At 43.3% G+C, this 23777-nt stretch overlaps 1 protein-coding gene across 1 annotated transcript in view; it reads left to right on the forward strand.

The window, feature by feature from the left end:
* LOC117362928 overlaps positions 1-23777 on the forward strand; it is a 61557-nt gene that overhangs the window by 9952 nt on the left and 27828 nt on the right. Inside the window, exons 2-3 of the mRNA XM_033950018.1 lie at positions 1941-2219; positions 2476-2696. Coding sequence (XP_033805909.1) covers positions 1941-2219; positions 2476-2696 — 500 coding nt within the window. The remainder of the gene's footprint in view (positions 1-1940; positions 2220-2475; positions 2697-23777) is intronic.

Raw genomic sequence — 23777 nt, forward strand, 5'->3', positions numbered from 1 at the left:
AACCTTTTTACACCTATGGACCGGCAGAAATAAAATAATTATTCTGTGGACCGGCATCGGTCCGTGGACCGGCGGTTGAAGAACACGGGGCTAAGTCATAGGCCAGACCCCGCCTATCTCCACCCAGACTCCACCCCCATAATAATACTAACTGCACCTTGCATGTCCCATGTCTCATCTGGAAGCCTTCCCTCTGACGTTGCAAGGTCAGAGAGAAGGCTTCCGGTTCAGGCGCAGGATGCCCGTAGAAGCCACTGCCCGTGGCTTTGTGCACTGAATCAGTTAGGAAGAGGGAGCTGGCTCGAAGATAACGCCGCATCAATTGCACCATGGACCAGCGGTTGAAAAACACTGTTTTGGGCCTGATGCACGTGCTGGCCCTGTGGACCGGCAGGAAATTTCTGTGGACCGGCACTGGTCCATGGACCGGTGGTTGAAGAACACTGATCTAACAGATAAGTGTATCACCAGCAATGTAGAGTTTATGGCAATACCCTCACACCAATATTGAGTATGATCCCCTTCACCAACACCGAGTGTGTTTTCCACCACCAAAACCAAGAATGTAATATGGCACAGACACACAAAAGGAAAGAACTTTTAGATACCACCTCACTTGCACAAATGCAGGCAAAGACATATACTTCACATGGGACTAGGAAATGAGAGGTGGCTGGGCAGATACTGCTAGAATAGGTCAGGGCCATTTTGGGATTTGGAGGGGGGTCATGGGTATGGGAAAGTGTGTTGAGGGGTTTGGAGGCTGGCAAGGCAGTAGGGTGTTAGCTTAGTAGTAGAGGGCAGATGGCAGGTGAGGTGAGGAGACAACGAATCCGGAGAACAGAGATGTCAGTAAAGTTCACAAACTCGGTCTCAGCTCTCTTGTAGTGAGTGGCAATGCAAGTAGTCACAGGATATGACATTTATTTGTCCTTTATAAATTCTGCATTACCTGTATGTCAATGTGCTACATGTGGGGATAGATATTTGGGACTGCAAGCTGGCCATGGCAAACCCCTGCATCATGCCCAACACACCTCCAGCCATCCTAGACATTTTCACAGCTTGAAGGTTTTCTTCTGGCCTTCTCTACTGTAAAATGCTGCTTTAGATGTTTTGGATCTCATGATATCTATGTTTAAAAAGCAAATAGCAAGTCTAAAATGACCACCAATATGTTTCTGGTTAGCATTCAAACATCCTTTGAAATCAGACCCTTTTTTCCCTGAACATCTCTTTTTATGTGGTCTAAAGCAGTGTTTTTCAACCTTTTTACACCTATGGACCGGCAGAAATAAAATAATTATTCTGTGGACCGGCATCAGTCCATGGACCGGCGGTTGAAGAACACTCCACCCCAGACCCCGCCCCCCCTAATAGTACTAATTGCACCTTGCAAGTCCCATGCCTCATCTGGAAGCCTTCCCTCTAACGTTGCAACGTCAGAGAGAAGGCTTCCGGTTCAGACGCAGGATGCCCGTATGAGCCACTGCCCGTGACTTTGTGCACTGAATCAGTTAGAAAGAGGAAGCTGGCTCGAACATAATGCCGCGTCGATCGCACTGTGGACCGGTGGTTGAAGAACACTGTTTTGGGCCTGATGCACGTGCTGGCCCTGTGGACCGGCAGGAAATTTCTATGGGCCGGTGGTTGAAGAACACTGGTCTAAAGTATGCACATATTTTATGGTGACTAAATATTCACTTAGCTAGATATGATGATGTAAAGAGTCCGTTATATTTTTACTCATGGAAATTTACTCTTTTAAAGTTTATCCTCTCATACTTTACCTTCAGTTTACCCTTTTGGCATAATTGCCTGGGGGTCTGCTTGTGAATGAGAAGAAAAAAGCATGCTAAATTAATGAAAAAGATATTCTACATATCCAATTTTTATTTTGCTGTACAGAGAATAAATATTTCCTTCATTTTCTCTTTAAGCTGTGAAAGATCAAAACAACGCTTCTTCAAAATTGAAGCCCTCCTTTGTTTCTTTTCCACCACCAATTTCTGGAAGCAGTTTTCCCAGCACTTCTGAAATGCAAGGATCAACATGCAAGAGGAAGATTACTTTGCCTCTTCCCCTTCAAAACAACAGTCCACCATTCCGAGCCATTGTGAAAAATCCAGCAGTGAGAAAGAACAGCCAATGTTGCAGTGAGCTGCTCAATCAGAGAAAGAACATTAATAATGTAGGAAGTGAATCTACATATATGTCAGGTGAAGGCAATTTACAGCCCCAGAAGATGGATCCATTGAGAAACAGATGACTGCAGTGGTGAAAAAAGTCATTTAGGTGTTCAATCACCTGTTAGCCAAATCTAAATCCTCAATCCCAAAGTAGTTTGTTTTCAAACTACCTGTTTGAATGAAAGCAGAAGCTTAGCGTTAATCACCCACACAAAGTGTAAATTCCATTGTAACAATATTGGAATTCACCCTATCATAGCATTGACTCACTTCTCATCTGCCATAGATTCCATTGATCCAGGATTGGACATGCGCTGGTATCAAATCCCACTGTCTTCCCCGAGGCAACACAAATCAGGCCTCTTCAGCAAGCAGTTCCAGTCAAGCCTGGAGGAGTATAGGCGACAAAGGGAAATGAAAAAAATGAAAACCACTAAAATTTGTCCATGTGTTTGCACTTCCTCAGCATGGCCTTCAGGAAGAATAGAAAACAGCAATAGAGCAATGGTAAGTCATAGTTATGCATTCAGGTCATACTTTGAAAAGAAGAGATTACCTTCATGGTACATTTTATTTGTTCTTGCCCTGCTTTCTAATTGAATATTTGCTGGTCAAAACATGATTTGAAAGGTTACCTTCTTTATCCCAGGACAAGCAGGTAGGCATTCTCACATATGGGTGACATCATCGACGGAGCCCGGATGCGGACATCTCACAAGCAGACTTGCTTGAAGAAACTCGAAGTTTCGAGTTGCCCACACTGCGCATGCGCGAGTGCCTTCCTGTCCAGCGTAGGGTGTGTCTCCTCAGTTCTCAGTTTTCCGCGGAGCCGAGAAGTCCGTCTTTGATTCTCTGCATTAACTTTGTTACTTGTGCCTTCTCTGAACCGTGGTTTGTTATTTTTTTCCTCACGAATCGCTGTTTTTATTTTCTTTATTTTATTTTTTTTCCTCTTCCGTCCGTTTTCTGGGACAGGCTGCTCGGCCGCAGCCTGAGGGCTTCGATCTTGCGGGGGCTATTTTCACTTCTATGTCCCGGCCTGTCACGGGCTTCAAGAAGTGTGACAAGTATCAGTGCGCGATTTCTCTTACGGACCCACACCGTCGCTGCCTCAAGTGCCTTGGGCCTAAACATCATCCTAGATCGTGCCTGCGCTATGAAACGCTTCAGCCTCGAGCTTTCAATCGTCGTATTTTGGTGGACGAGCTCTTCGAGATGGAATCTTCTACTGATCCCTCGACTTCAAAGGCGACCTCGGCCTTGACTCCTACCGAGGTTCCTTCTGCTTCTACTGCTTCCACCTCAAGCCTCATCAGACCTTCATTGTTTGCAGCGGCTCTTTCTTCGACAACATCTGCTGTATCTTCCCCTGTTTCCTCAGGTCAGATAGCTCAGCAGTCAGTTTCAGCGGTAGTGATTAAAGTGGTTAAGACTTCCAAGTCGAAGTACACTCACACTACCTCGAAGGAACCTCCAGCCAAGGCAGGTGGTCTGGTTTCAGACGTGGATCCATCCTTGCCGGCTTCTTTCCAGACCATGTTGGAGAAGCAGTTCACTCAGTTCCTTACTAATATGGGACCGAAGCTTCTTCCTCTTATCCAGCCTGGGCATTCAGCAGTCTCCCGCGAGGTCGAGCCGCTTCCACTGCCTCAGGCTGACCTTCCACACTCTTTGCAGGGAGCAGAGTCTCTGTGAGTGTCTGGTCTGGCATCAGTGCACGTACAGCAAGGAGCAGATTCTTTGCAAGTGCCTTGGAAGGAATCCTCACACTCTACACAAGGAGCAGAGTCTTTGGGAGTGCATCGAGGTTCCTCCACTAAGCCTCTGGAGCTTTGATCTACAGCCTCCAGTCCCATACATTTGTTGATACCATCGGCTGCTTCCATCTCCGAGACGAAATCTCCTCGATCTTCGAGATCTGCTTCCAGGCATAGTTCTCATCGACGATTGAGGCCTTCTTCGAGGCATCCTTCCAGGCAAAGTTCTTCTTCTAAAGAAAGACCTTCTTCCACTAAGCCTCGATCTACTCCAACCTCAACTAGACCACCGACTCCTCGTTCGAGGTCTCCAATGCCGGACCTCGAGGATGTCCCGGTTTCGATTGCCTTGTCCAAGTCACCATATTCCTTTGATGCCTTTTTTTTCTGCCGAAGCTTCATCTTCGACCCAGGCTGCCTCAACATCCTCGAGTCCTTCTCGAGGCAAAGTATTAGCAGATCAGCTATCTTTCTCATCTTTTCTTCTTCAGATGGCTGTGGACATGGACCTTCATAGAAACATAGAAACATAGAAATAGACGGCAGATAAGGGCCACGGCCCATCTAGTCTGCCCACCTTAATGACCCACCCCTACCTTTCTCTGTGAAGAGAACCCACGTGACGATCCCATTTTGTCTTAAAATCAGGCACACTGCTGGCCTCAATCACCTGAAGTGGAAGACCATTCCAGTGATCTACCACTCTTTCGGTGAAAAAGTATTTTCTGGTGTCACCGTGCAGCTTCCCTCCTCTGATTTTCCACGGATGCCCTCTTGTAGCCGTGGGACCTTTGAAAAAGAAGATATCTTCTTCCACCTTGATGCGGCCCGTGAGATATTTGAACGTCTCGATCATGTCTCCCCTCTCTCTGCGTTCCTCGAGTGAGTATAGCCGCAACTTATCCTTCAATTAGATACTGGCTCCAAATACAGTACTCTAAGGAGTATCTGGAAGTCATGCGTCTTCCTCAACCTCCAGCAGAGTCTCTTAAGCTTCCACTTCATAAGTTTTTGAATCAGACTTTTGGTCGATGCATGGAAACACCTTTTTCCATACCAGCTGTTCCAGGAAAATTGGACTCTAGGTATAAAACTGTGCATCGCAAAGGGTTTGATAACTCACAGTTATCTCATCAATCCCTGCTTGTCGAGTCCTCCTTAAAGAGGTCCCATCCTCCCAAGGTTTATGCCACCGTCCCTCCTGGAAGGGAAGGGAAAACTATGGACAAATTCGGACGTTGCATCTATCAAAATGCTGTTATGTCCTCTAAAGTCCTCAATTATAATTTTCAATTCATCACTTATTTTGAATTCCTTATTTCTCTATTGCCAAAGTTTTTGACTTATCTGGATACTCAAAAGCATTTTGAATTTCAAGAAGTCCTGGCTTCTTTATCCCAACTCAGATTGCATCTCCTGCAGTCATCTTACGATGCCTTCGAGTTGTCTGCCCGGGCAGCTGCTTGTTCTGTGGCTATGCGTCGTCTTGCTTGGCTTCGTACCATTGACATGGACCCTAAGCTTCAAGACTGCTTGGCTAATATCCCTTGTGACGGCAATGACCCCTTTGATGAATCCATCGAGGCAGCCACCAAAAAATTGTCTGACCATGAGAAATCCTTTGCTTCTATTGTCAGACCCAAGCCGAAGCCAGCTCCTGCAAAACCGGCACGCCCTGCTCCTATCTATCAGCGGTGTTTTACTCCTAGGACGGTTCCTTATAATCGCCCTCCTCTAAAGAAACAGCAGCCTCAAAAACAACAGAAACATCAACCTTCTACTGCACCTAAGGCTACTCAGCCTTTTTGACTGTTTAATACAGAGCATAACCTCCACCGTTCTGACTCTGTCTCCATCATTTCTACCACCGATAGACGATAATTACATCTGACCTCTGGGTACTTTCCATCATCAGAGAAGGATACTCTCTTCATTTCTCTCAGATTCTACCAGAGCTTCCTCCAAGAGAGTATCCTTCCAATCCATCCCAGACCGCCCTTCTTCAGGAAGCTAAAGCTCTGCTTCGTCTCCATGCCATCGAACCAGTTCCCTTGGAACAGCAGAACAGGGGGTTTTACTCCCATTACTTCCTTGTTCCGAAGAAGACGGGCGATCTGCGACCCATTCTAGATCTCGGGGCGCTCAACAAATTTCTAATCAAAGAAAAGTTTCGCATGTTGTCCCTGGCATCCCTTTATCCCCTTCTCGAGCAGAATGACTGGTTATGCTCTCTGGATCTCAAGGAGGCCTACACTCATATCCCCATTCATCTGGCCTCCCGTCAGTACCTCAGATTTCGGGTGGGGAATCTGAATTTTCAATACAGAGTACTACACTTCGGCCTGGCCTCGTCTCCCAGAGTGTTCACCAAGTGTCTGGTAGTGGTAGCAGCAGCTCTAAGAAATCATGGTTTTCAGGTATTTCCCTACCTAGACGACTGGCTCATCAACGATTCCACATCTCAAGGTGTTATTGTAGCGACCTAACAGACTACCTGGTTCCTACAAAGTCTGGGATTCGAAATCAACTTTCCCAAATCTCAACTTCAGCCCTCACAGAATCTATAGTTCATTGGAGCTGTTCTGGACACTGTCCAACTCAGAGCATTCCTTCCACGACAACGTCTGGAAGCTCTTCTTCAACTCAGTCATACAGTCATACAGTCATACAGTGTCTTCCATCTCAACGAGACACATGATGGTACTTTTGGGTCACATGGCCTCCACAGTACACGTAACTCCTTTTGCCAGACTTCACCTCAGAATTCCTCAGTGGACCCTGGCATCTCAATGGATGCAAGTTTGCGACCCTCCTTCTCAACACATCTCAGTCACTCCTTCGTTGAAGAAGTCTCTCCGTTGGTGGATGTTCTCTTCCAATCTTTCCAGAAACTTGCTTTTTCAAATGCCCCCCCCCCCATCAGAAGGTCCTCACGACAGACTCTTTGACCTACGCTTGGTGCGCTCATCTCGATGGTCTCCGTATTCAAGGCCTATTGACCAGTACGGATCGTCAGTGTCATATCGATCTGTTGGAACTCAGAGCGATCCTCAAAGCTCTCAGTGGTTTTCAACATCTGCTTCACGACCAAGTAGTCCTCATTCGGATGGACAACCAAGTCGCCATGTATTATGTCAACAAACAAGGAGGGACGGGGTCTGCCTCTCTTTGTCAAGAAGCTATGAAGGTTTGGGACTGGGCAATCCGCCACAACACCTTCCTCAAAGCTGTCTACATTCAAGGGGTGAAGAATTGCTTGGCGGACAACTTGAGTCGTCTCCTGCAGCCTCACGACTGGACACTCCATTCCGCCCCTCTTCATCACAATTTTTCACTGTGGGGAACGCCTCAAATAGACCTCTTTGCAGCTCCCAACAACTACAAACTGCCTCAATTCTGCTCCAGGATATATTCTCCTCATCGCCTCGAGGCAGATGCTTTTCTTCTGGAATGGTCAAATCTTTTCCTCTATTCATTCCCTCCATTCCCTCTCATTCTCAAGACTCTGGTCAAGTTGAAGAATGATCATGCCACCATGATTCTAATTGCTCCTCGGTGGCCGAGACAACCTTGGTACTCCCTTCTACTTCAACTTAGCAGCAGGGAGCCATACCTTCTACCAGTTTTTCCTTCTCGGCTTACACAGAGTCAAAGATTTCTACTTCATCCCAACCTGCAGTCCCTACACCTGACAGCTTGGTACCTCTTAACATAACCCCTCTTCAGTTTTCTCAATCTGTAAGAGATGTTTTAGAAGCCTCTAGGAAGCCTACCACTAGACAATGCTATCACCAAAAGTGGACTAGATTTTCTACATGGTGTTTTTCTCATCATAAGGAGCCTCAGCATTCCTCCTTATCTTCTGTTTTGGACTATCTTTTGCACTTATCCAATTCTGGCCTCAAATCTACATCTATCCGAGTCCATCTCAGTGCAATTGCGGCTTTCCATCAGCCTACTGAAGGGAAATCCCTCTGTGCTCATCTAGTGGTTTCCAAATTCATGAAAGGACTTTTCAATGTCAAACCTCCTCTCAAACCGCCTCCTGTGGTTTGGGACCTCAATGTAGTCCTTTCTCAACTCATGAAGCCTCCATTTGAACCAATTGATAAGGCTCATCTGAAGTATCTCATTTGGAAAGTGGTGTTTTTCATAGCCCTCACTTCTGCTCGACAAGTTAGTGAGCTGCAAGCTTTAGTTGCTGACCCACCGTTCACAGTGTTCCATCATGACAAAGTGGTTCTTCGTACTCATCCTAAATTCCTCCCTAAAGTGGGGTCGGAATTTCATCTCAACCAATCCATTGTTCTTCCATTGTTTTTTCCAAAGCCTCATTCTCATCCTGGAGAAGTTGCTCTTCATACTCTGGACTGTAAACGTGCTTTGGCCTTCTATTTAGAACGCAACAAACCACACAGAACTTTTCCTCAACTTTTTATTTCCTTCGATCCCAATAAGTTGGGTCATCCTATTTCTAAGCGTACCATCTCTAACTGGATGGTGGCTTGTATCTCATTCTGCTATGCCCAGGCTGGATTACCCCTTCACTGTAAAGTCACAGCCCATAAGGTTAGAGCTATGGCAGCTTCAGTAGCTTTCCTCAGATCTACACCTATTGAGGAAATTTGTAGAGCTGCTACTTGGTCCTCAGTTCATACCTTCACTTCTCACTATTGTCTGGACACTTTCTCCAGACGGGATGGACAGTTTGGCCAAACAGTATTACAAAATTTATTCTCCTAAATTGCCAACACTCCCACCATCCCATTCTGGTTAGCTTAGAGGTCACCCATATGTGAGAATACCTGCCTGTTTTTCCTGGGATAAAGCACAGTTACTTACCGTAACAGGTGTTATTCAGGAACAGCAGGCAGCTATTCTCTCAACCCACCCACCTCCCCTGGTTGGCTTCTTTGATAGCTATCTGAACTGAGGTGACGCGCCCTACGCTGGGCGGGAAGGCACTCGCGCATGCGTGGGGCGGGCGACTCGAAACTTTGAGTTTCTTCAAGCAAGTCGATGATGTCACCCATATGTGAGAATAGCTGCCTGCTGTCCCTGGATAACACCTGTTAGGGTAAGTAACTGTGCTTTTAGGCTGAGTCTTAAATGTTAGCTATTTGTAATCATTCTTCCTTCCACATCTGACCAAGCATAATGATTCAGCACCTGATAGATAGGAAATGTTATATGGGTGTTATGGGTTTTGTATGTGGAGTTAGATACATAGAGGGGCATTTCCAATAATGCATCTAACTTTGGACATATCCTGCAAGACATTCAAATATCGAGGTGGGGAAACATCCATTTTCAAAACTGCTAAATATCCATTAAAAAAAACAAACACCTATTTGGACATCTTGGCTTTTAGGGCATTTAATTTTTTGGGCCATTTTCGAATACAAAAACGTCCGTGTTCAAAGGCCCCGATTCTGCAAAGTGTGCCTATCTTTAGGTGTGCTTTAGGCGTCTTTTATATTTAGGTGCCATATAGTCGTCCTATGGGTGTCCCCAATAATAGACGCGATCTAATTTTTTCTGTTCTAGGCGCCGGATAGACATTCCTGCAATGTATTTAGTTATATGTAAAAATGTATTTTTCTCTGATTTTTTTCTTCATTATTTCACGATTGTAAGCTTTTAACACAATAAAAACAAAAAAGTACCACAGTATGCCATCTTCAAAAGGATATTTATAATATTTTTCTTTCAGTGAAAGGTACTGACTGGGAGTTGAACTGGGAACATCAATGTGAATCTTAAGTATGGTTGAATAAATGTGACATGGAGTCAAATACTGCTGTTTATATCAATTGCAAACTCAACTTTTGTAATGTATTGTTTCTAGTATTGCTAATGTTGTGCCATTTGAGATGGAAATTAGATTGGATTGGTCTGTAGCTTGTAATATTTATTAAAATGAGTATTGTGTGAGCTGAAGTACACCAGCATTACACGCTAACCATTATTCTAACTACTGTGCTACAGAATGAGCTATAAAATAGTACCCATTCAGCTTTTATTGTACTCTTCCGTGTAGGCTTCATTATGGCTGCAGCAATTCTTGCTGCGCCGTATTGGAGCCCTATATTCCTTTTCTTCACTATTTCAAGATTGTAAGCTTTAACATAATAAAAATTTAAAAACTAATATACTATGCCATCTTTAAAAGGATATTTAAAATATTTTAGTTTTATTGAGATGTACTGACTGGGAGTTGAACTGAGAACATCAGTGTAGAAGGGTGGGAGTTTAACCTGTGTGCTTCACAGGAAGCTGCATAGCAATTGTAAAATTAGCTTCTAGAAGGAATAGCTGTTTGAGCATTGTTTAGGGTTTTAGATAGATGTGGTTTGGGCTTCTGAAAGATATTAGTCTGATAGATATGAGTTCTATGGATGGTATTTAGGCAACCATGTAAAGTCATCCTTTGAGCTTTATTTGATACATGTTTCTCTGAATGGTATTTAGGCAGATTTGGGACCTTTCCAAAGTGAATTTCAGGGATTTTATATAGTATTCCAGTCACCACATAAATAGGACACATCCATACAAGCATATTGAATTTAAAATTGGCTAAAGAAGCAATGTTATTAGCTAATTACAGCACATGAAAATCACAGCTTTAGGGTTTCTTGCTCCAAATAACACTTTCTTTATCACTAAACATTGCTCCAATAAGCTCATTCATCAAAGCAAAAACAGCCCATAACTTCATTTGGCAAAACTTAAAAAAAGTATAAAATACATTACAGACCTGAATGTGGCTTCTAGTTCATTGCAAATGAAGGTATCTAATTGCACAATGGTGACCTCATTGTGAGATCATCAAGGTGCACCTGCAAGGTACAATGCTACAATTAAAAGATGGGCTGGGAGTTGAACTCATAACCTCTGCAAGATCAGCACACAGCTTTTACACATTGAGCTACATCAGCTTCCAACTAGGTAGATCTGACTGTCTTGTCAAATCATAGCTTACTGACCTGCCTATGTATCATCTGATTAGGAATGATATCACAGTTACCACAAAGAAAGCATTTCTAGCTCACCAGGTTAATGCACCTCTTGCATCCTCTCCAGGTCACCAATTCAAATCCCACCGTCACCTTCACTAGTTTTAACAACTTCTTAACAGCTTGCTATTAGCTCTCATAAGAGAGTCTGGGATTAGAACTTTTGTAATTTATTGTTTCTAGTATTGCAATGTTGTGATGTTTGAGATGAAAATTATATTTGATTGGTCTGTAGCTTGTAATTCTTTGAGTTAAAATGAGTACTGTGTGAGCTGAAGTACATGAGGGAGTTGAACCCACACTAGGCTTACACGCTAACCTTCATTGTAACCGCTGTGCTAGATAATGAGCCATAAAATAATAGTAATTCAGCTTTTATACTACTATTCAGCATAGGCATCATTATGGCTGTAGGATCGGCGCCATATCGGAGCACTCCAAGCATGCCTAAAGGGCTGCAGTTCTGCTAGAATACATGCCAGGAGACAACACAAGGTGGATCTCACTGCCCTGTCATATCATAGCTTACTGAGTCTAGATGGTGGATTCTGCCATTTTTCATCAGTACAGTTCCCTTTCCAGGCAAACTTATTCTCACCTTCACATGGCTAGTACATCCTAACCTGTCATAGTAGGAAATGTCTACCTTAACTGAAAGAAGCCATTCCTGGTTCACCAAGTTAAGGCACCTTGTCCTCTCTAACTCTCTGGTTGAAATCCCACCTTATTTGCTCTCATATAATGCCATTTTCTCAAGGAGGCTGTGAGATAGTTTAGATGTCTCATTGGACATCCTAGAAACATGTTACTTTGAGCGTCATTAGCGTTTCTGCCTTTGAAGCTGATTGGGTATCATTTGGGTATAGTTTTATTAAAGTATTCACTTGCAATAATGCTCCTAGAAGAAAATCAGATTCTATCCCAGCAGAGTGGCGGCAGACCACAACATTATGAAAGCAGGGATGGTAGCCATAGGCTGTGTTCCTTAAACACTTCCTCAACTGATAGCTCCATACAACTAAAATAGGAGACATGCCAGTCCAAGCCGCCCCCCCCAAAACAAAACAAAACAAAACATAGCACAGCATCCATGTTACACCACCTCACTTCTGTTGTCCCCATATCACACAGGGTTAGGGTTATCGCACTATTGTATCTGAATGAGCCCTGGTCTGCCTTTTGTAAATAAACACAAGGTCAAAAATGGTTTAAGATTTTTATTATAGTGTCATATAACGTGCTAGACACTCAAATCAAGAATTCTTGCACAGTCCAGGAAAGCAGCATGCAAGTGTAACACAATGCAACTGTAGTTCGTTGAGATGGATCATAGATACACAAGTATGCAGAGTAAGCCACTGCTAGGTCTAAATCAAGTGCCAGCCTACGGGAGGAAGGGGAAAATTGTTAGTGTGGAATATGAGCACAAAACTGTCCCCTCTTTTACACAGGCGTGCTAAGTGAATGCATGCGCTAACTGCTAAGGCTTCCATAGGATAACATGCACGCAGTAACAGATAAGGCATCCATAGGATAACATGCACGCAGTAACAGCTGGTTTCAGCACTGTTTGGTGAGAAAATTCAAAGGTGTGTGTTTTTCATGTGCTGTAATTAGTTACTTATATTGCTGTTTGGGCTGAAAAGTACTATGTTTTGCATGCAATATGTTTGTATTGATGTGCCCTATTGATATGGTGAAAAAAAGAGGGAAAAACATATTCTTGAACTATATTTAGAAAATATCATTTCGGAAGCCCAAAGGACGCCTATGTTTCGCCCATAGGAAGTCGTGTACAGCCAAAGCTGAAATTACACTGTGCTGAAGCAAAAACCACACTTAGACCAGCACGTCATTCGTTTACAAGTTCTGCGCTATATGGACGCCCAAATAGCGCCTATCTCAAGCCTAACCTTAACCACGCCCAGGTTACGCCCACGTCTACATAGGTAGACATGACATAGGCGCCAGTTTTTGTTGAGGACGCCTACAAATAGATAGGTGCCCCTCGGAATTTGTGTCTACCTTCTAAGGATGCCTAAGTGGCGCCTACCTCCGTCTAAGTCCTAATTAGTGCTTGTTAAGACCCTTAAAACACTCATTAACCACTTGATTAGGATGCTTAGATAGTAGGCGTCACTTAGGCGCATTTCGCAGAATCGGGGCCAAAATATCCAGATCAAGCTCATTTGGATTTAAGAGGGGATAGCAGCTTAATGGACTGACCACACAGACATCCCAGCAGGACAGTGAGGCACCTTAGGGGTACACATTTCACCAGAACCTCCTTTTAGTGTATGGTGAGCCCTTCAAAACTCTCCCCAAACCTTCTATACCCACCTGTCTACCACCCCAGTAGCCTTTATGGCTGCAGGTGGCACCTATATGACAGTACAGTAGGGTTTTTGTGGGTTCTAGTGGGCTCACACTTTCCACCATTGGTGTAGTGGGTAGAGCAGCTTATGGTCCTGGGTCCTCCTCTCTGTGGTTCACTGGCCAACCCACCAGGCTACTTAAGACACCTGTGTGCTGCAATACTAGGTTTTCTCATACCAGGTGCTGCTGTTCTAGAGACAGGTACTGTTTCATTCAGATTTTGGTGGGATGGAAGAGGGATGTTGACCACTGGGGGAGTGTGTGGGGTCATTAATCCCTCCAGTGGTCATTTGGTAAGTTTGGGTACCTTTGTGACTCTTATGTGCTTTTAAAACAGGTCTAACTCTGAACGTCTAAATGATGCCCTGGACATCTTGAAAAACTTTCCCTGCAAGTTGTCCAAGTGCTAAACTTGCCCAAATCCCACCCAAACCACACCTCTTACACGCCCCCCTTAACATTTAGACATCCTGGAGGGTGAATGCCCTGCAATTAATCTAAAAATTTAGCTTTGAAAATCAGCACTTGGATGTTTTGGCGATTAAAACTTCCAAGTGCCAGTTTATACTGTTTTTGAAAGAGCCCCATACAGTCTATCTTCAGAGAAATTGCCACTGGAGCAATGGATATCAGGAACACCAGACTGTGGCTGAAAAATTTATTTATTTATTTATTTTAATTTCTTTATTCATTTTTAAACTTACATCAAGTGTACAGTAAATATCAACCAAATATAATACATCACTTGAAAAATTTTTAATATCATACACCAAGAAGATTTAACCCCCACCCCCCTCCCAAATTCATATACAACTAATATATACCACATGAAAATAATATCTTACGACAATCATCTGTATATTATTAATGGAAAACAAGAAATTCCCCCCCCCCAAAATCCACATGTGTATTAAGATTGGGAAAAGTGTAACTTATTCATTACTATAATTTAATAATGGTCCCCACACATCCTTAAATTTATTATAATAACATTTTTGAACAGCCAACGCTCTTTCCATTTTATACACATGACAAACTGAAGACCACCAAAAACAATAATTCAAATTTATTTTTTTTAAAAGGAAAATAAGATTAATATTTTTAAAAGTAGGCATTAAAAATGAAACATCAGGAACAACAAATTCTCGGGGCAATGGACAATGCCTTGTCTGTTGCTCAGAGGATAGACTGTATAATGAATCATGGTGCATTTTTAAATTTACCTTCACTGTTGTTGTTGTTGTTTTTTTAATAAGTAGAATAGAATATATGAATAAATATTCAAATGCTTTGTCATTAATGTGATGTCATAAATTCATGCTTCTACATAGTACATAAAACAAATAACCATCCTATCCAACAAAACTGAATCAAAAATAGAAAAGTCAAACTTACTTAAACCACATGAGTCATTTAAATATGGCTGCAGGGAAAAGAAAGCCCGGTTTTTTATGTGTTTGAGCCATATGGTGCAATCTCTTGAAGAGTTTGAAGAACCTTATGATAAGTAAAGTTTTTACCAATTGTGAATGTTGCATCAACTAAAACCAATCCTTGAACAGAAAAACCTTACAAAGTTGACACATGCTTTCATATCAAATAGGTTGGATTACTGCAACACTCTTTTTCTAAGATTAAGTCAGGCCAATGTACATCGTTTGCAGTTGGTTCAAAATACTGCCACAAGCTTTTAACAGGTAGCAAAAGAATGGACCATATTACTCTTTTTCCATATAAACTTCATTGGTTACCTATAGACCAGTGTGTTAAGTTCAAGCTATTATGTATAGTATTCAGGGCATTTGAAACCTCCATTGTATTTGACAAATAGGTTGTTTCATTGTTGGGTTTAGGTATCATAAAGTTTTCTCTCATGAGAAGCAGAGCTTTTTCTTATGTAAGTCCTGTGTTATGGAATTCTTTGCTTAACAAATTCTTTGATGGTTTGTCATATTTGCCATGTTATAAGCTGTTGAAAACAGAATTATTTCAGAAATATTATGGAAGCAAACTGTGTCTATAGGATTTAGCAGTGATTGACTCGATTCTGTTAATTTGAGCTATTTTATTGTTTTTTTCAAAGATTTTGTGAAATGACTATTGTATTTTAATAAGATTTTTTTTATTGATCATTATTTAACTACTTATTTCAAATGAAATAACATAAATGAAATACATAGGGCTCCTTTTACAAAGCCACGCTAGGGCCTTAACGCGCGGAATGTGTGCGCTAAATTGCCGCATGCTAGCCGCTACTGCCTCCTTTTGAGCAGGTGGTAGATTTTCGGCTAGTGCGCACTATAACACGCACTAATCTGGTGCGTGCACTAAAATTGCTAGCATGGCTTTGTAATAGGAGCCCATAGTCCACATCAACGGGAAGAGGCAACAAGAAATTATTTTAATAATTGTCAATTCAAAACAAGAAATATAGACCTTATCCTTCTTTCAAAACCAATCCTTCATTCTATATTTAATTCATCCTTTAAATCTCCTAACCCACATCAGAAACTTCTTTATCCCAGGACAAGCAGACAGCATATTCTCACATGTGGGTGATGTCATCCATGGAGCCCCGGTATGGACCGCTTTAAAAGTACATCGCTATTTTAAGACCTTAAGAAAGTTTGGGAACTGCCTGTACCATGCATGTGCGAGTGCCTTCCCGCCTGACTCCACTCGTGGCTCCTCAGTTCTTAGTTTTCTGCAGAACTAAGAAGTCATGTTTTTTGAATGTTGTTCAAATTTTTGCCTTTGCCTTCCCACTCTTGTGTCTTTTTTTCTTCTTCTTTGTTTTACTTTTCTAGTTTAATTTTTTTTTTTTAATTTTCTTTATTGATATTTTGAACTTGACAATGTATACATTTGGAAAATCAAAAGAATACTGTATGAAAATACATTATTAACATCAGAATTATTACAAGAAATATTTTAAATCCCTTCTTAACCTACAATAATAATGAAGTATACTTAACTTATCCCAGGACAAGCAGGCAGCATATTCTTGACTGATGGGTGACGGCACCGACGGAGCCCCGGTACGGACAATTTTAGAGTGATTGCACTCTAAGAACTTTAGAAAGTTCTAGCTAGGCCGCACCGCGCGTGCGCGAGTGCCTTCCCGCCCGACAGAGGCGCGCGGTCCCCAGTTTTCTTAATTCCGCGGAGCTAAGAAGACGCGTATTTCCAACGGCTGTTGGAAGTTTTTTTCTATTTCACTTGCCTTCCCGCTCGCGCGTTTTTTTCTCTTCATATTTTATTTCTTTCCTTCTTTTTTACCTTTTGTGTAAAAAAAAATAAATTCTTATTTTTCATTTTTTTTGTCGAATCTGACCCGGCGGGGCCTGTTGGCACCATCGAAGCCTCGGGCTTCGATTTTGCTACAGCAGTATTTCCCTTCATGCCCCCGTCACCGGGTTTCAAAAAGTGTCAGCGGTGTGCACGCCCTATCTCCCTTTCCGACCCACACAAGTGGTGCCTCCAGTGTCTGGGTCCGGACCATAGGGCTGAAACCTGCACCCGCTGTAGTTCTTTACAAAAAAGAACTTTAAAAAATCGACAAATTCAGCAGCGGATCCTTTTCGGTACCGCTATGGAAGTTGCACCGGAATCGACGTCGACGACTTCCTCCAAATCGACTCCGACTACCTCGGCACCGCCAGATCCATCATCGGTGTCGACTCCTGTAGGTAAGCCGGCTAAGAAGCCTTCCCCTACTGTTCTAGGCCAGCCAGTCGAGCATGCAGTGAGCCAAGTCCTGCAGACTGAGCGCCGGCCCCGTAAACGCTCCGCTCCCATTGAAGTCTCGGCCTCTTCATCGGCATCGACTTCACCCGAGCGTCGAGCGGCACCGAAGGTACCGAGCAAGAAAAAACCGGTACCGGTGCCATCGGGACCAACGTTGGATGAGCGCATTGCCTCTATCCTCCAGGTCCAGCTTCAGCAGCAACTCCAACAGTTGCTCCCGGCTCTATTGTCTCCGAACCTTCCAGTGTCGGTACCGACTGAGCCTTCGGTGCCGTCTGTCGAACAGCCTCTGTTATTGGCATCGACTGTTTTGGCACCACATAAATCTTTGTCCATGCCTGTTCTGTCAGCAGAACCAAAACGGCGTGCTATTCCTACGGGGTCGGAACCGGTACCGTTCTCTGAACCCCGTACCGTTCTACATTCCCCTGGTACCGTCTCCACTCGGTCTGGTAAATCGGTACGCAAGACTAAATATGCTGATACATCGACTCCACTTTCCCAGGGCCGTTTACAATCGGTACGGGACCCTGACTTGTGGGACGATTCGGATGATCCCCTCGGTACCAAGGAGGATTACACATCTGATGAGGAGGAACCATCGGTGCAGGATACTACTGCTAAGCCAGAGCACTCCTCCTTCACAAAATTTTTAAAGGAGATGTCAGACACCCTGTCTATTCCTTTAGAGTCTGACTCTAAAAAATCCAAGGCATTTTTGGATGCCTTGGATTTTGACCAACCTCCTAAAGAGTTTTTAAAGTTACCCCTCCATGACATCTTGAGGGAAACTTTTTATAAGAATCTTGAAACTCCTTTGACAATCCCAGGAGCCCCAAGAAAACTAGAATCTCTATATAAAGTGATTCCAATCCCTGGATTTGACAAACCCCAACTTCCCCATGAATCCCTGTTGGTAGAGTCAACCCTAAAGAAGACTGCAGGAGCCAGTATGTATGCCTCTGTCCCTCCTGGTAGGGAAGGAAAGGCCATGGACAAATTTGGAAAGCGTCTTTACCAAAATGCCATGCTGGCCAACCGTTCAAGTAATTACGCTTTCCACTTCTCGTTTTACCTGAAGCACCTCATTCAACAGGTGACCTCTTTTCAAAAGTATATTCCGGAACGTAAACTTCCTGCTTTTCAGCAATGTACCTCTAGTCTTCTGCAACTCAGGAAGTTTATGGTCCGTTCTATTTATGATACTTTTGAACTGACATCTCGTGCTACTGCTATCTCTGTAGCAATGAGAAGGTTGGCATGGCTGCGGGCCTCAGAATTGGATGTAAACCATCAGGACCGGCTGGCCAATGCGCCTTGCCTAGGGGATGAGCTGTTTGGGGAGTCCATGGATACCACCACACAAAAGCTCTCCGCCCATGAAACTAGGTGGGACACCTTGTTGAAAAACAAGAAGAAACCTCCTCCTCCTCGTCCATTCAGGCAACAATCTTCATATCAAAGGAGGTTTTCTGCTCGGCCGGCCCAGCCTCATCCTCCTCAACCTCGCAGACAGCGTCAGCAGCAGCAACAGGCTCGTCAACAACAGCAGCCTACTGTCAAACCGGCTACTCAACCGAAGTCGACACAGCCCTTTTGACTCCCTTCTCCAGAACATTGCCAGTCTTCCTCCCTCATGTCCTCTGCCTCAGCCCATAGGAGGTCGACTTCAAGTTTTTCTATCTCGTTGGGAAGCAATCACCTCCGACCAGTGGGTACTTGCTATAATCGCCCACGGCTACTCTCTAAACTTTCAGACTCCTCCACCATTAAGTCTGCCAAAAGAGTCTGCTTCCAACAAGGCTCAGTCCCTCCTCCTCGCTCAGGAGGTTCAATCCCTCCTTCTTCTCAATGCCATCGAACCAGTTCCTCTGGACCAGCAAGGCCTAGGATTTTACTCCCGGTACTTTCTTGTACCCAAAAAGACCGGAGATCTCAGACCAATATTAGATCTCAGGGAGCTCAACAAATGTCTGGTCAAGGAGAAGTTCAAGATGTTATCTCTTGCCACCCTATATCCTCTTCTCTCTCAGGAAGACTGGCTATGTTCCCTCGATCTCAAGGAGGCGTATACTCACGTTCCAATTCATCTGATGTCCAGACAATATCTTCGCTTTCTTGTCAACCAACATCATTACCAATACAAGGTGCTACCCTTCGGCCTAGCCTCCTCACCCAGGGTATTAACCAAATGTCTGATTGTGGTCGCAGCTTATCTCCGCTCCCACAACTTTCAAGTCTTCCCTTACCTGGACGACTGGCTCATCAAGGCTCCTTCTCCTCAGTCCGTTCACAAAGCCACGGATCAGACCATTTACTTCCTTCGACTGTTGGGGTTCGAAATCAATCTACCCAAGTCGTACCTCATTCCAACTCAGCGACTTCAATTCATTGGAGCCATTCTGGATACTGTTCAGATGAGGGCTTTTCTTCCTCCAAACCGCCTTCACACCATCCTTCATCTCTGTCAGCAGGTGTTCCAACAACCTTCCATCTCTGCGAATCACATGATGGTGCTCTTGGGACACATGGCCTCCACAGTACATGTCACTCCCTTCGCACGTCTCCACTTGCGTACTCCTCAATGGACCCTAGCGACTCAGTGGTCACAAGCGACGGATCCCTGTTCACAACACATATCTGTGACCTCGTCTCTTCGACAGTCGCTTCTTTGGTGGTTGAAATCATCAAATCTATCCAGAGGTCTACTGTTCCATCTACCTCCTCATCAACTGGTCATTACCACGGATTCCTCCCCCTATGCATGGGGAGCTCACTTGAACGAGTTCCAAACTCAGGGATTTTGGACCACACAGGAAAAGAAACACCACATCAATTTCCTGGAACTCAGGGCGATGTTTTACGCTCTCAAAGCTTTCCAACATCTCCTGTTTCCTCAGGTTCTTCTCATTTGCACAGACAACCAAGTTGCAATGTACTATATCAACAAACAGGGAGGGATGGGATCCCATCCCCTATGTCAGGAAGCTCTAAGGATTTGGACCTGGGCGGCTGCTCGTCACTTATTCCTGAAGGCAGTCTACATCCAAGGGGAACAGAATTGCTTAGCAGACAATCTCAGCAGAATTCTTCAACCTCACGAATGGACTCTCGACTCCTCGACTCTCCAGTCCATTTTCTCCCAATGGGGCACACCTCAAGTGGATCTTTTTGCAGCTCCCCACAACCATCAACTGCCCCTGTTTTGCTCCAGACTTTACTCTCCTCACCGTCTGGAACCCGATGCATTTCTTCTGGATTGGACCAATCTCTTCCTTTATGCATTCCCTCCTCTTCCGCTCATGCTGCGCACCTTATTCAAGCTCAAGAGGGAACAAGCCACCATGATTCTCATAGCTCCACGGTGGCCCAGACAGCATTGGTTTTCCCTTCTACTTCAACTCAGTTCCAGGGAACCCATACCTCTTCCTCTGTTTCCTTCACTGCTTACACAGAATCAGCAAACACTACTTCATCCCAACTTACAGTCTCTGCACCTGACAGCTTGGTATCTCTCGGTCTGACTCCAGCTCATGCTCTCCTGTCTCAGCCTGTCCGTTCTATTATTGATGCCTCCAGGAAGCCGTCTACTCTCCAATGTTACCAACAAAAGTGGTCTCGCTTTTCTTCCTGGTGCCTGTTACATCACCATAATCCCATATCTACAGCAGTGGGACTGGTGTTGGACTATTTATTGTCCTTATCTGACTCTGGTCTTAAATCCTCTTCGATAAGGGTCCACCTTAGTGCTATTTCAGCTTTTCATGAGCCGATTCATGGAAAACCCCTCTCAGCTCATCCCTTAGTTTCAAGGTTCATGAAGGGCCTTTTCAATGTGAAGCCACCTCTTAAGGCTCCTCCTGTTGTATGGGATCTTAATGTGGTTCTTTCTGCGTTAATGAAGCCTCCTTTCGAGCCTTTGGCCACAACGCATTTTAAATTTCTAACTTGGAAAGTGGTCTTTCTTATAGCTCTCACTTCTGCCAGGAGGGTCAGTGAGCTCCATGCACTGGTGGCTGATCCACCTTTCACTGTTTTTCACCATGATAAGGTCGTTCTCCGTACACATCCAAAATTCCTTCCTAAGGTTGTGTCTGAGTTTCATCTTAACCAATCCATTGTTCTACCTGTTTTTTTCCCAAAGCCTCATTCTAATCCAGGTGAACAGGCTTTGCATACCTTGGATTGTAAACGTGCTCTGGCTTACTATCTTGATCGCACCAAACCTCACAGATCATCTCCTCAACTGTTTTTGTCCTTTGATCCTAACAAGTTGTATCTAAACGCACCCTGTCTAATTGGCTTGCCGCTTGCGTTTCATTCTGTTATGCTCAGTCGGGCCTGACACTGGAAGGTTCTGTCACAGGCCACAAGGTTAGAGCTATGGCAGCGTCTGTAGCTTTCCTCCGTTCCACTCCTATTGAGGAAATCTGCGAGGCTGCTACTTGGTCCTCAGTTCATACTTTTACATCTCACTATTGTCTGGATGCATTCTCCAGACGGGATGGACAGTTCGGCCAATCTGTTTTACAAAATTTGTTTTCCTAATGGCCAACCTTCCCTCCATCCCTCTTTTTGTTAGCTTGGAGGTCACCCATCAGTCAAGAATATGCTGCCTGCTTGTCCTGGGATAAAGCACAGTTACTTACCGTAACAGGTGTTATCCAGGGACAGCAGGCAGATATTCTTGCGTCCCACCCACCTCCCCGGGTTGGCTTCTTAGCTGGCTTATCCTAACTGGGGACCGCGCGCCTCTGTCGGGCGGGAAGGCACTCGCGCACGCGCGGTGCGGCCTAGCTAGAACTTTCTAAAGTTCTTAGAGTGCAATCACTCTAAAATTGTCCGTACCGGGGCTCCGTCGGTGCCGTCACCCATCAGTCAAGAATATCTGCCTGCTGTCCCTGGATAACACCTGTTACGGTAAGTAACTGTGCTTATCAATATTATAAAATATTATGAAATTTATACCTCTAAATAATTAAAACACCCCCCTACCCCACAACCCCCCCTGGATGTGCATAGGAATCTAACATAAAGAAAAGGAATCATTTTAATTATAATGCGAGAAAATTAGTTAATGGATCCCAAATCCCCTTAAAAGATTTAATAAACCCTAGACGTTCTGCCATAATCTTTTCATATTTATATGTTGCACATACAGTTGCCCACCAAAAACTAAAATTAATCCTATCATGATGTTTCCAATTAGACGTAATCATTTGAACCCCTATTCCTGATAAGATCATGAAAAGACGACTATTATTTTTATTCAAAGTGGGTTTATCCTGAAGAATCGTTCCAGAAATTATTGCTTCATATGTCAAAGGAATAGAGGATTGAAGAATATTGTTAATTTGCCCCCATATCGACTTCCAAAAGCCAAGTATCAATGGAGAAAAAAACAAAAGATGATCCAAAGTCCCAATATCAATATGACAATGCCAACATCTATTAGATTTAGAACTATCTACTTTATTCAACCGAACTGGAGTCCCAAAAATCCTATGTAATAAAAACAACCATGTTTGTCTCATAGATGCTGACATTGTACACTTTAATCTCCAAGTCCAAATTCGTGGCCAACGAGAAACAGAAATATGCTGTTTTAACTCGATACTCCAAATGTCTCTAAGACTATTTTTAGGTTTTTTATTTAAAAATCCAGAAATCAATTTATACCACTGGGCAGCCTGATGTCCTATTAGATCTGTTTGGTAGCAAAGGATTTGCAAGTTGAAATAAGTTTTTAAATTTTTCCATTCAGGGAACCCCGTCTGAATAGCCTGCTTCAACTGCAAGCACCTATATTGTTGAGTATTCGAAATTCCAAATGACTGCTGCAATTGTGAAAACTCAAGCAGATTACCATTAGAAATAAGATCATCTAATGTCCTGATATTTACTTGCATCCAATTCTTCCAAGCAATCCCAGCACCGCCTATTTGAATCTTGGAGTTTAACCATAAGGACTGTAAAGTAGAATTCATTATTGGTACCTCTGTTAATTTATCAATAAATTTAATTGTTTTCCAAGTATCCAATAAAATTATGTTATCCTTAGCATATTTATGAAATCTGATACTTAAAACATGTGGAAGTCTCATAGGGGACACCAATTTCCGTTCCAGAAATAACCAATCTGGTTGATCTATAAGCTCAGGGAGGATCCAATACATACCTTGACGCAATATATAGGCTTGATGGTACCTATAAAAGTTTGGAAAATTTACCCCACCCTCCACAATTGGTTTTTGCAATGATACTAAAGCAATTCTTGGTTTTTTCCCAAGCAAAACAAATTTAGTTAGAATATTATTTAATTTTTTGTAAAAGGACTCTTGAAAATAAATTGGTAACATACTCATTTGGTAACAAACTATAGGCAAAATCATCATCTTTACTGTTTGAACTCTCCCCCACCAAGATATATGCAAAGGATTCCATTGCTCACACAATTCTGTAATCTTTAGTAATAAGGATTTTTCATTTACCTTCATTGTTTCTTCCAACGTACTTTTTATTCAAATTCCTAAATATTTTCTTCCATCTTTCTTCCAACTAAACTGAAACGAATCAAATAAACCTTTTATACAATGTACATTTAGTGGAAGAATTTCTGATTTATTCCAATTAATTTTATAACCTGAGAATTTTCCAAATTTATTAATCAAATCCAGTAAATGTGGAATGGT

Source organism: Geotrypetes seraphini, chromosome 6 (assembly GCF_902459505.1).
Source record: "Geotrypetes seraphini chromosome 6, aGeoSer1.1, whole genome shotgun sequence".
Classification (NCBI taxonomy): domain Eukaryota; kingdom Metazoa; phylum Chordata; class Amphibia; order Gymnophiona; family Dermophiidae; genus Geotrypetes; species Geotrypetes seraphini.